The sequence below is a fragment of the Xiphophorus hellerii genome, chromosome 3 (genome assembly GCF_003331165.1).
Source record: "Xiphophorus hellerii strain 12219 chromosome 3, Xiphophorus_hellerii-4.1, whole genome shotgun sequence".
Taxonomy (NCBI): Eukaryota; Metazoa; Chordata; class Actinopteri; order Cyprinodontiformes; family Poeciliidae; genus Xiphophorus; species Xiphophorus hellerii.
In genome coordinates, this window is record NC_045674.1 from 33,860,069 (window position 1) to 33,873,614 (window position 13,546).

Below are 13,546 nucleotides of genomic sequence, written 5' to 3' on the forward strand. Positions count from 1 at the left end.
TATCTGTACATTAGCTTTTCTGTCTTAACGTAGATGCTTGGATGCTTAGTTTTTATTTCTCAAGCTCCCCTCCTGCAAAACCAGTTTTGTGTACTTGTTTACAGAACATATTTAGGCTCTTAATCTATATTGTAAGATATATAATTTTCTTTTGATAAAAACCATTGTCAGTATCAAACAATTTTTGTATATATTGCTGTTGGTCAGGACTGTTGGATGAACTCAGATGAAGCAGAATCTAGTTTCCAATTACTGTCAAGCAACATTCATAAATATAATAATACAATTTAAACATTGATACCATTACTTTGCCAGATCACCCCCCAAAAAAGCATACAAAAAACCCAGGCAAACAGGCAAACAGAGTGGAAATAAATGAGTCTTTAATGACGAAGAAAACCTCCAAAATTACAGAGAATAATTAACACATGCATTGTAATCCAAAGACATAAGGGCGTAGGAAACATTTACAGATCTGGCAATAAGGGGGAAAAACAGGGAGGATATACACAGGGACAGTGATTACTAGATGTAAGACAGGGGAATGATTTCTGGTGTTCACAGTGGCGAGAGAACTGGAGGTGAGAAATTAATCAATTGGTTGCCTAACAGAATTACCAGAAAAACATAAAAATATGTGAAACAATAGCAAAAACATGATCAAATTCAAAAGTAAGTAGAAATTCCAAACATAAATCCACAAGAATACAAAATTGAGACAAAATATAACAAAACTGAAAAACAAACCAAAATTCTTCAAAACATGACTCCTTACAGCCGCCATGAGCATCACAAACATACACACCTACTTCTAAATTTAAGAAAATTCACTTATATCATGTTTAGAAATATAGTCTATGTTTTAAATTATTCTTCTATCAATTTCAATTCTTTTCACATTGAAACCATTCCACCATCCACGAAATGGAGAACAGCAGGGTTGTCAGTCGACTCATTTGATCTTACTGAAACCATCCTAATCCCATCACCCTCCTGGTTTGTCTCCACATATCGATGCAAAGTGCTGTAGAAGTGATCTTTGGTGCTAAACTTATATAATAAGGAAATTTTCTCCCAGTCCTTGTTGGAGGGAGTGGTGATGTTTGCAGGTTCCATCTGATTGAAAAAGCTCTTTAGGTTTCTCTCAGCAAGATCTTTAGCGTGTTTATTGGTGTATAAATCCATGAGCTCACTTTCCTCCTGAGCATATGCCCTCCAGAACTTGAGTTGCTGATAGCTGATGGGGGAGTTGCAGCGAGCCAGGCAGATGATCAGTAAACTGGACAACATGATGAAGGTGATGACAAGCCAACCTAGAATCTGTTGTGAGAACAGAAAAAGATTATTTATTACTATGACCATTTACCATTAGTATTTAAGACTACAGTCTACTGCAAAAAAGCACCAAATTACACATGAAAGAAGGAATGGGCTAAATTGAACATAATCTGGAACATATGCAGGTTTCAATGTCAATTGTTTAGGAGCTGGTATATTATCAATGAATGAATGAATGAATCAATCAATCATCAAATGAAGTTTATTTTTGTAGCACATTTCGGCAACAAAGCCGTTCAAAGTGATAGGCAGACAAAATTTCATTAAGCTTTGTGAAAATTCTGGTATTTTTAATAATAAGTTAATGAGTAAAAATCAGTAACAACATTGCAAAATTTTTCATAACATAAACCACCTACTGAAACCAATACTTAATGTATTTATGTTAAAACACTGCAAAGTACATCTACTGACAATATCAGCTGTTTGTTCCCAAAAGGCACAGCAAGGTAAGCAGATGTAAACTATCTTCAGAACAATAAAGCTTGGGTCAAAACAAAAAGCTCCTCTTTTAATATCAACTTGAAAAATGTTTTTCTGTGTGTCTGATGTATTTTGAACTAAAATATCATTGTTCTTCATCCAGTGATGTAATTAGAGGTAGGTAGAGCATCCAGAAACTGAGTTCAAGTCAGAGTAGTGATAGCTCAAAATAGTATCACTCAAGTAGAAATAGAAACTCCATGATCCTCTCACATCTGTCCTATGGAGCCACTGTCTGGTCACAGACCAGCCAAACTCAAACCATTAGAAAGTCTCTATAATCAGGCCTGAAAGGTTTTATATTAAAAGCCAATCAGATGTCTAAATCTGGCATTCTGGACTTTCCTACTTTTGTAAGTCATAACCTTTTAAAACTAATTTTGAAATGTTTAAACAGACTTGTGCCTAACCCATTAAGTGATTGTATACAGAAATTGCAGGGCAGCAGCAGATCTACCAGAGCAGCTTTACATGGATATTATAAGGTTCCATTCCATAGAAACACTTTTGCTCAAAGTGCTCTGACTGTGAGAGGATCTGTAGTTTGGAACTCACTTCCTGCCAATTTAAAGTCTGTAACCAGTTTTAATATGTTCAAAAACAAACAGAACTTTGCTTATGTCAGAAACAGAACTGTATCCACTCTTAATGTGTTTATGTTTCACTGTTTTATATGCATGACTGTGTATGTGTTGTGTAGTGGGAACATTTTAAGGTTACTTATGATTATTTGCTGAATCATTGCATAGCAGTATTAAGATTCTTGTGTGATGCATGAGCTCATGAAAAAGTTTAGTTTCTTAAAATTACAGTGAAGTCATTGGGTTGTTTCTTTATCTCTCCTGCCTTCTAGTGAAAGAAGACACGTGTGCTTGCTGTCTATTCTGCTGTCTGTTCTGTAACCAAGTAGATTCTCATACTGCTATGTGAATGGAGTGAACCTCTCCTATAAAACTGTATGCTGTGCCCTGTTTGAAATCTCTGCTCGCTGATTGCAGTCAGGAGAAAGAGCACAGCTTACAGTTTTATTCCATTCACTGTGTGAATGGAATAAAACCCAATAAAACCACTACAGTTGTCAACATCATGTTGCATTATTTTAAATGATAATTATTTCATTTCCTACTACTTTTTAGATGTACTCTTTAAAAGCCCACAGGGGCAAGTGCTGTGAATTAGCTTTAGCTATAAGCACTGTGATGCAAACATGGGACTACTGATCTGTTCTATTTGACTATGTCGATGTGTGTCTGTCCCTATCAAATACACCTACATCAAATTAAATTAAGTATTGGATTTTAAAGGAGCAGTATCAAGTAAAAGCAATTTTTTTAGCTTTACATTGTGTTATAATCTCATTCTCTAATCAAAAACATACCTGAAGTGTTTGATTCTTTCTTGCATGTTTGAGAAATCCTTTCATCTCACATGGCAGCCATTCAGCTGTGCATAATGTCTGATTGGAAATACTATCACCTTCAGTTTCCAAGCTTCTACCTCACAGAGCAGAACCTCCCTCATGGCTCCCTGCTCTGCTCCTTCAGACTAGCCAAACACCTGGTGGAACTGCGCATCTGCTGATCTCATACCACTTACTTCTCAGTGCAACGCTGGTAATAGTGTTGTTAAAGGGTTATTAGAGGAGTCATGTTGTGATGACTTCCTGAAGACACAGTTTCAGAAAGAGCAGGAGTTTTTAAAGAGTACAGAATCCTATCAAATCAGGAAGTAAAATTTCTTTTAAGTCATATTTGATATATTCAACATTTTTATGACAGCTGAAGGTGACATAGTTACTTGATTATGCTATAAAATGGTACTATGTGTCTAGAAACATAATTCTGCCCCTTTAAAACTACTTCTAGAGGTTTTTTCTTTTTGTTTTTTTTAAGGTTTCTCAGCCAGATACTACCCTCCTCTGATTATCCATCCATCTATTAAAGACACTAAATAGTCTGCAGTGTAAACATGTTGTCAAATCAACACAGCTAAAGGTTATATTTATACAAAAACAAATGTAGGTCTTGTGGGGAGAACAATTTTAACTAACAATATTTAAATTCCAGATTTCTTCATCCTAAAATAGCTGCAAATGCTGATTTGACACAAATCATTAATTATTTGATAGTCTAACAAACATTTGCAGTGTTTCCAGACAAAGATTTGCTGTACTGCTCAGTACCAAGTTAACAAATTAAGAATGCTGAAGTCTTTAATGCTGTGATGACTAAAGACTTGTTATAAATGTTAGAGTGGGATCACATCAGAAAACTGCTTACCTGAGACTGAGATCTTAATGTACGCAGAACCTCCTCATTACGTTTATCACAAGGAAGCATGTGAAGCTTCTTTCCACAGTCCAACTCAAAATTCATATCTTTGCACAAATACTGGTTGTAAACACTCACATTGGTTCCAGTCATTGCACACTCATAATAGTTACCATTAAGCAGAGCAACAGCTAACCAGCTGGACGGTGCCACCAGGGCTGTGGAACTGATTTGGAAGAAAGCTGTGCAAGTGGTGGCCAGGTTTTTCCAATAACACAACTTTGCCCTGTTGTGCCAAAGACCTGTAAACAATATCCACATCTTTTTGCTGAGAATATAACCTAGCAGCAGCAAAGCTAGTGCTGGAACCAACAGGAAGACCAAGCCATACAGGAAGTTCAGCTCGTTGCAGGGACATTTGAATGCCACCGAGGAGAAGATCTGTTCGCCTCCAGCTGTCAACAGAGCAACCAACCCAAAACCAAGGTTGGTCTGCTTGCTGGCAATATTCAGAATCGTCTTAAACCTATCCATTGGTAGCTGTTGGGTGACAGAGAGAGACAGCTGAAATGAACGTTGCAGTTTCACTTCCACCCCGTATGTCTAAATATCATCACCACAAACATTCTCATTTCCTGGAACTCTTAACGTCAGTCGTGGGTTTAAGTCTACTTTCTGAGCTTTGTAGCCAGCAAACAAAATTTCAGTTCATACCTGATATTGAGATGTGTCTCCATGTGTGTCCCCAGTTACCTAAGGCTATCAAATGTCACACTCCTCAATGCTTGTTATAATTGCATCAGTGTGTCTTTTTGTATGCTGTCACAGATGGGGAGTGTGGAACATTTTGGAACAAGAGAGCCCCACACGGTTCACATGGTTCTTACTATTCTATGTAAGAAAACTATCATCAAGACCTAGTAAAATGAAAATACTGTCAGTATGAACTCTTTCGTTGGATCATATTGGCATTGAGACAGCCTCTGTCCATTCTTGTGTGTTTTTGTGTTGGTTGTGTGTGTGGGCGTGTACGTATAAGGGTGGGAATATTTGTGTCTCTGTGTGCCCATTCCTCTGTCAGGTCAAGACTTTTGCTATGTTACACTGCAGGCTTTAATGCTCAATTCTGATTTTTGTTCAAATCTGAATTTTATTGCGTGGTTGTTCATATTTCCAAATTTATGCAATTTGTATGTGATCTCCTTATGTAAACTGCAAACAACCTAAAGGTGCCTCTCATGTGCAGTACAGGATGCAGTAATGTCACATGTATCAATCGTGCTCAGTGTTTGTGGAAGTAAACATGGATGGTAAGGCTGGAGAGCATCTTGCATTCTAAAGCTGTTGTCCAACAGGAGCCAGCTCATTAACAACTTAATCACCATGGTTGCTGTTTTTCTTCCTGCTGGCGCGCATCAGGACACAGAATAGGGACATTTGTCAAGTATCAATGTGACCTGACCGTACAGACAGGCGTCACATTTGTAAAGATCAGATATGGATTGGATTTAGGACCACATATCCAAGTGTCCTCAGTCACATTTGTAAAAATCTTTTCTGTGTTCTAACTGTGATGAAAAGATCAAATACAGGTCGCATACGGGCAGAAAATCACATTTGTGTCACTTCAGGCTGCATTGTGAACATAGCCTTAGACTCATACTTCCTGCCAGTGGCTGGTAGCCCCACCGGGTGCATCCGGGGCTGGGTGCTCAGGTGTCTGTTGGCTCACTCTTGATGGCTGGTTGGCGGGGCCTGGGCCCCTTGGCTCTATCTGGCTTTTTCTGGATGGTGGGGTGCCCTTGAGTCTTGGGTCTCTGTCTGTGGTCAAGAAAGCTTCTCAGATCACTGAAGGTCAGTCACATTACCCTTCAGTTCTTCCCTCTGGGAGCCTCCATAAAGTTCTCCTGTATTTATAAAAAATCAATTGTCCTTTCTGCAATAACCAAGGGAGGAAATTCCATTTCATTAAAGGAGGCAAAATAAACAAGGAGATTTCTTAAGTGCAATTTTGGGGAAGGATTGGCAAATTACAACGAATTGTAACATAAAATGTGCAGTTAGAAGCTTATCAGCACTGCATAGAATATAATGAATAACTGGTAATTATCCTGGTTGAAATGGCATGGCTAAAATGTATTTAATGGTCACATTAGTATTATTATCTATTAAATGATGTCCCTTATTAGTTCCATATCTCTTGAAAGGTCTTAATGTGTTCAATCTGCATGGCCAATAATGACTCGTTAGTGGCATGCACATCAAACATGGGTGTTGTTTTCCTAATTATGAACTGTTGAGACTCACAGAAGTCAAATAAAAATGTAAGTGTTTAGATCTGGATTTGGTTTGCATTCATAGATTCCTGTGGTCAGTGCTACTGATCTAATCTCTGCCACAACACCTTCAACAAAACTTTAAGACCAAATAAAAACAAGTTTTAATAAAACATTCCTCATAACCATTGATTTGTTGCAGTGTCTTGATTCAAACTATGAGTTATTTAAATGATAAATTGTTAAGTTTCTGTACTTTTAAACCCTGTTTGTTTTTGCCATGACCTAGATGTCTGAGAACCTAGAAGTAGGAAAGAGTAACAAATATCTGGGAAGCATCATAACTTAAACTTAATGCTCAAACATGAGGATTTTTCTAGAAGATTATTCAGATTTTATTTTATGATTTTAAAGGTGCTACACTGAAAATGGTAAGAAATAAAGGCATATCCTTCTGTTTTTCTATCAACCATCAGCTGCTCTGCTCTCTCTCTTCTGCTCTCAGCTCCAACACACAGAGCTGTCAGCCACTAGCAATGCTTAGCCCCTCCCTCCTGCTTCAAATTCTTTTCATTAACTTAAGAGTTAGAGATCTAAATGAGATTGAAATATTTGCAACCTTTGACAGAAAAGTTTAAGTCTATGAAAGCGTTTTAGCTAGTTTTGCTAGTTTTGATTTCCAAGGCATAGCAAGGCAGTTTATCAAGATTCAACCAAAATAATGAAATAAACAAACTGCGGCCTGATTTTTACTGTTAATGTGTTTCATCCTATTGAAAAGTGGGAGTAAATAAAATGTGTTAATGTATTTTGCTAGGTATTTACTTACCTAAAGCAAAAAGGTTTTGTTTTTTTTTTGTTTGTGCTGAAGCTGCTCACTTTAGATGGCTCTGAGGGAGGGGTACATAACGAAGCCACTTCTTTACAGTTTTGCTGCAGTCTTTGTCAGTCTGCGTTGGGTCAAACTGCTGAGCAGCAGCTGAAAAACACAAAAATAAGAGTGAGGAAGGCGCCGGTTAGAAAGATGATAAACATTTGAAACACATTGAAATATTAAATAGTGTACTGGTCATAGGTCTGAGAACATACACACAAACTGTACGGTCCAGTTACATTAATAAGGACATGCCAAGGAATATTCATGAATATTTAACTTAATGTTAGTCGATATATACAGTGTATCACAAAAGTACACCCCTCGCATTTCTGCAGATATTTTGAGTATATCTTTTCATAGGACAACACTGATAAAATACCACTTTGACACAATGAAAAGTTGTCTGTGTACACCTTATATAACAGTGCAAATTTATTCTTCCCTGAAAATAACTCTATATACAGTCATTAATCTCTAAACCACCAGCAACAAAAGTGAGTACAGCCCTAAGAGACTACACCCCTAAATGACCAAACTGAGCACTGCTTGTCATTTTCCCTCCAAAATGGCATGTGACTAGTTAGTGTTATTAGTTCTAAGGTCTGAATAGGGAGCAGGTGTGTTGGATTTTGTAGTGCAGCTCTCATACTCTCTTACTGAAGGTCCAACACGGCACCTCATGGCAAAGAACTCTCTGAGTATCTTAAAAGACAAATTGTTGTGCTACATGAAGATGACCAAATTTAGCTGCAGCACAGTGGCCAAGATCATTCTAAAAAATAGGAATAGGGTCCACTCAGAAGAGACATCGAGTTGATCGTCCAAAGAAGCTGAGTGCACGTGCTCAGCGTCACATCCAAATGCTGTCTTTGAAAGAAAAGTGGGGGGAAGTAAGGGGAAATGAGGAGGGGTGCAACTAACAGCATACTTGGATTCAAAATTGATTAGACACTGGTCCTCAAGGCAAGCTGACCTGCATGTTTTCAATTAAGCAAAACCCTGTCAATCAGCCACCAATTAAAATCGTGTGCTGAATTAGGGAAATATCTAAAACTTGCAGGGCAGTGTGCTTGGAGGACCAGAGTTGAAAAAACTGGATTATACATTGGCATTTCAATCAATGCCAATGTTTGTTGCCTTGCAGCAAGAAGGTCCTGGGTTTGATTCCCGGCCCAGGGTCTTTCTGCATGGGGTTTGCATGTTCTCCCTGTGCATGTTGGGTTCTCTCCGTGTTCTCCGGCTTCCTCCCACAGTCCAAAAACATGACTGTCAGGTTAATTGGTCTCTGTAAATTCTCCCTAGGTTTGAGTGTGTGTGTGAGAGCATGGTTGTTTGTCCTGTCTGTCTCTATGTTGCCCTGCGACAGACTGGTGACCCGTCCAGGTGACCTCGCCTCTCGCCAGGAACGTAGCTGGAGAGGCAGCAGCATCTCCTGACCCCTCTAGGGACAAGGGTGTACAGAAAATGGATGGATGGATTTCAATCAATAGAGTTTGACCAGAAAACAACATTGATTCAATGACACATTTTCAACATTGGTTACTTGGCTAGAATTGGATGATTTTTTGATTGTTGATACACCATCAGTTGTCGACCTCAACCAAAAATCAATCATTCTGACTATAATTCAACGCTGAATTACTGTTGTGTGCTATCTTGGGAGAATTTCCTCATTTGATTATTTATGTTCTTGTATATTTTATAGATAAATTAAATTTAAAATTTCTGAACCAGACGCTTTGCTTATTTCGGTCTTAGGATTATTTAGCCGCATAGCTCTTCAGATGCACTTAGTGTGTCAATGGAAATGCTTTCTTTCTTTCTTTCTTTCTTTCTTTCTTTCTTTCTTTCTTTCTTTCTTTCTTTCTTTCTTTCGTTAAAGCCCTAACCCTAACCACTTCCGGTGCTTTAGTTACTGTTGCCAAGGCCTTTTATGCCTTGGCACCACGTGGTCTTTCATGAGGTTTGTTCATTTTAATAAAAATTTTATTTTAATTACTCCGTTAGTTGAAAAAATTAATTTGTATTTAATTTATCTGGGATATGACTTGTGCTGAACATTTTTGTCAATAAAGTTTTAAAAATATAATAGGGGTGGCCGCTGTCGGTTTCCGTATTTGCATCACTAAATCTGAGATCGATTTAGTGGTCTGCAAAACAGATAACCGCAAGGCCCGTATGGACCCGGACCCTCAAGTACACCTCTGAGTCTGAGTCAGACAGAAATTTTAATCTCCGACATCATCGATCGTCTTATGAGCGGATGGGACCGATACACACGCCGAGCACTACGTTGCCAAAAGTTTCAGTGTTGGAATGATTTTATCAAAATCTAGATAACCCCCTGAGATTAAAAATGACAGATTACGTCGAGGAGCAAAGGAATGAACTTGAAGCCATAGAATCAATCTATCCCGACTCCTTTACAGGTTTGAGTTGATTTAAAATAGTAACTAGCTTACAGCTAGCATCGCAGTAAGCCTTATTTATCTGACTGGGTTGGAACTGCTTCATTTTGTGTGATAGTTGTGATGACTTCTAGTCAATGAAAGCTAACGAGACAGTAAGTGCTGTGGCCTTTGGCCACATCCAGCATGCTCACAACGGTTTTTAGAGCTAAAACAGACTAGTTTAAATCCGGGATAAACTAATAGTCTTGTAGGGGTTTGGTTTTACCATGAAAAACAGGAATAGTTGTATAGTTTAAATGGGCTGCTACAGTGACAGCCATGGAAAACTGTCTGGACAATAGTGCACTAGTGATCCTGGTGTTCTAATGCAAGTTTGCAGAAATGATCTGTTATTCATGTGGGCTTGCAGTGCTGTCAGAAGAACCCACCAGTTTCACTATTACCGTTACGTCAGATGCAGGAGAAAACGGGGAAAGTGAGTATATTCAATTTATAAATGTGTTATATTCTGACATTTCCATATTTTTGACACCTTCTATAATGACAATGATTTATCTGAGTTAATGTATGGTTTGAAGTTACCGAATAAAGATGGTTTCAATTCAGTGAGAATGAATTATTCTCATTTAACTTTCTTTTCTCATTCCAGCTGTTGAGGCAACTTTAAAGTTTACATATGTAGCAGAATATCCAGATGAGCCTCCACTGTGGGAGATCTACTCTCAAGAAAATCTGGAAGATGGCGACCTGGAGAACATTCTCACCCTGTTGAAGCAGCAGGTGTGTTATCTGAGAATAAATAGTGTTTAATTTCTTCTGCTTTGTTCATTATTTCTGAACTTTTTTTCTGGGGAAAGTGTTCTCAGCAGACTTTAGGACACAGGTGTCAAACTCCAGTCTTGGAGGGCTGCTGTCCTGCAACTTTTAGATGTGCCTCTGCTGCACCACCTGATCAGAATAATTAGTTCATTAAGGTTCTGTAGAACTGATCTACACAAGGAGGAGGTCATTAAGCCATTTCATTCCAGTGTTTTGTACCTGAGGTACATCTAAAAACTGCAGGACAGTGTCCCTTGAGGACTGGAGTTTGACACCCCTGCTTTAGGATATTTCCATACACTCAATATAAACTGACCAAAGAGCCATATTTAGTCTTGGCACTGCCTTGTGGAAGCCCATCACTCAAAGATCGATGGTTTTAGGAGCTGTTGAGGCATGCAGTAAAGTTTGAATGTGAACTGGAACACATATTGGCACAAACATTTAATGAATTGAGTCCATGCAGTTATGGTCCTCTGTCATGTCACCAAGCCGCTCACAAGATATGTTGTTTTTTTTTCTTCCTTTAATGAAACAGTAGAGCTTTATTTTGTGCTGTGGCATCAAGCTGCAGCAGGCAGTGTGGAAATGTTCTGGTGGGCATCCCTCTCTGCTGAGGCTCATCAGTACTGCAATGATCACTGTGGTAAACTGCAGCAAATGGCCATATTTAGAGTCATGTTGAACATGACAAAACTGCAGTTCACAACATTATTTCATAATATTTCATTTTTGGATGCTAATTTGAATCCAATAAAAATTTGTAGGGGATTGCTCCATGGAATAAGTTTCCAACCACCCCAATCAAAACACTTGCATAAAGCAGAAGAAAATTTTAGGCTACTCACCACTGATTCCTTGTTGCAAATGTTTTGTTTGGGGCTTAATGGTCTTAAACTTTTGATCAGCTGCTCAATTGCCAGAGTTTAAAAGTTAAAAATGATATAATCTTTTTTGATGCTTTATAGAGCTCTGCAAAGGCAAAGGGCAGCACCTGGGGCAGTGGGTGGGCTTTTTGGTCTTACAATAGTCCCACACTAACTGAAAACATATTCATTACATTTGTCCAATTTTTATTTGCACTTAAAGGAGAGAACAGATCACTTGGAAAAGATTTTTGCTCTGTGCACAACCTGGCTCTAAATTAGCGGTGGCTCTTGTTCAAGAGCCAAATGTAACTCTGTAAACTGAAGCCGCTTGTTTTATGCTGTTTATTTTCTATTACCAACATGTGTATGTGATAATCATGCAGGCTGAAGAAAACCTGGGTATGGTGATGATCTTCACCCTGGTGACAGCTGTTCAGGAGAAACTTAATGAAATTGTGGATGCAATGAAAAACAGACGAGAAGAGGAAAAACTCCGGAAAGAAAAGGAGGCAGAGGAAGCAGAAAAGGTAATTGGAAGTCTGTCTGAAGTCCAGTTTGACTTTTGATGGGTTTGCCTCTTCTATGTCCTCATTTCTGTAGAGGCTTAGGTGATATGCTCAGATTCCCTTAGATTTGTTAAGGAGATGAAGGCAGTATGTATGGACAGGTACTCAGTGAAGGATGCTTGTGTTTGGCAGGTGAAGTTCCAGGGTACAGTTGTAACAATTGAAAACTTCCTGGCATGGAAAGCCAAGTTTGAGCTGGAGATGGCTGAGTTCAGACGAAAAAAACAGAAAGAGGAGGAGCAGGCTGGAAAACCCAGACTCACTGGTAAATCAGTTTCACTGTTATGTCAAAGCCTTGGAAGCTGCTTGCAAAATAAAGTGTTATTTTTTCCTCTTTAGGTAAACAGCTGTTTGAGAGAGATCATAACCTTGACACATCAGACATTCAGTTCCTAGAAGATGGTAAGTAATGCTCTACAATAAACAGATCCTGTTGTTAAATATTATATTAAAAAAACCTTTTTTTCTCAAACTGGAGGGATTTTTCTCATAATTTCAATCAGTTTCAAGTAATAACTCCAGCTAGATTAACTTAAATGTGTCTTGTGTTTGAAGCGGCCTTGCCAGAGTACCAGACTTGTTTTTACTACCTTCAGTTGGGAACCACTCATTGGAAACCAAGACTACTGGGAGTTGGAGTTTGTTTAGATTCTTCTATGTAAAGTCTCTATGATGTGAGGATCTGACACAAGAGCCAACTCTTACCAGAGCAGGGTGCTTCTGCTTCTCTTTAAACAGTGCTGGCCAATCGTTACATTAATGTCCTTGTTTTTTTCTCTATTCCACAATAACAATGTTTGGCCTTTCGTTTTCACAGTTAAAGCTAAACTGTTTGGAATCACAGGGCCTTGGGTGGGATGCATCTTGAACAGTGATTTGTTCACTACCTTCTTCTAAAGTCTTGTTTGTTCTTCTCAGCTGGAAACAACGTTGAAGTGGACGAGTCCCTATTCCAGGACATTGAGGACTTGGATTTGGATGAAGACGATCCAAACTTTGACCCGTTAGACATGGACAGTGATGAAGACTAAAGCTGAACAAAACAACAGACAGTTAAAACCCCTAGCAGACCACTGATTCACTCACAGTTCCACCCAATTATGGCATTTTTGAAGACTCTTGGAGAAAATAGGAAAAATCTTAGTTTACTACAACAGAAGACGTTAAAAAAAAATGTAATTTGAAATTTCCAAAATAAATCTTGCTCTTTATTAAATACTGACCTTCGAAAAACTATGGTGAATAATATTTCAGTTTCTAAACTCCACTTTTGTCCTGATTCAGAAAAATTTGGAGATGGACACATGCTACCAGATCTGACACCGCAGATAAAACCAACTTGTCACCTGGTGAGAACAGAACTGTTCCAACTTATTTAGCAACATTAAACTGCTGAGTTTGTAGAAAACTATAGACAATCCAGGTCAATTGCAACATTACATCATTACACAACATTGTTGAATAAATACGTTAACTATGGGTCATCTTAAACTTCCATCTCCACTTTTGATGGTTATTTCAAATTTTGTGTAATTATTGTTGGTCATATTTTTCATTTTCCCTTATGAATCTAAGGTAATTTTTTGCTAACCCTTTTTAAGTGATGACTTGTTACAGCTTGAGACACGGTAGATAAA

At 38.3% G+C, this 13,546-nt stretch overlaps 2 protein-coding genes across 4 annotated transcripts; one reads left to right on the plus strand and one right to left on the minus strand.

The window, feature by feature from the left end:
- Positions 1–361: 361 nt before the first annotated feature.
- On the minus strand, positions 362–5,337 carry calhm6 (calcium homeostasis modulator family member 6). Of its 2 annotated transcripts, XM_032554328.1 has the most exons (3): positions 4,806–5,337; positions 4,101–4,631; positions 362–1,320 (listed from the first exon to the last, which is right to left on the minus strand). In XM_032554328.1, exons 2-3 carry the CDS (start codon positions 4,623–4,625, stop codon positions 895–897), a joined length of 951 nt encoding a protein of 316 aa, XP_032410219.1. In that variant the 5' UTR covers positions 4,626–4,631; positions 4,806–5,337; the 3' UTR covers positions 362–894. The 2 variants fall into 2 exon arrangements, with proteins under 2 accessions (XP_032410219.1, XP_032410212.1); XM_032554321.1 differs by lacking the exon at positions 4,806–5,337 and having other exon boundaries at positions 4,101–4,788.
- A 4,089-nt stretch (positions 5,338–9,426) lies between these two features.
- rwdd1 (RWD domain containing 1) lies at positions 9,427–13,400 on the plus strand. 2 transcript variants are annotated; one of them, XM_032558736.1, is made up of 7 exons: positions 9,427–9,673; positions 10,035–10,130; positions 10,305–10,435; positions 11,727–11,870; positions 12,042–12,174; positions 12,249–12,311; positions 12,828–13,400. In XM_032558736.1, the coding sequence occupies exons 1-7, from the start codon at positions 9,601–9,603 to the stop codon at positions 12,938–12,940; spliced, it is 753 nt and encodes a 250-aa protein (XP_032414627.1). In that variant the 5' UTR covers positions 9,427–9,600; the 3' UTR covers positions 12,941–13,400. The 2 variants fall into 2 exon arrangements, with proteins under 2 accessions (XP_032414627.1, XP_032414628.1); XM_032558737.1 differs by having other exon boundaries at positions 9,438–9,673; positions 10,065–10,130.
- The last annotated feature ends 146 nt before the right edge of the window (positions 13,401–13,546 follow it).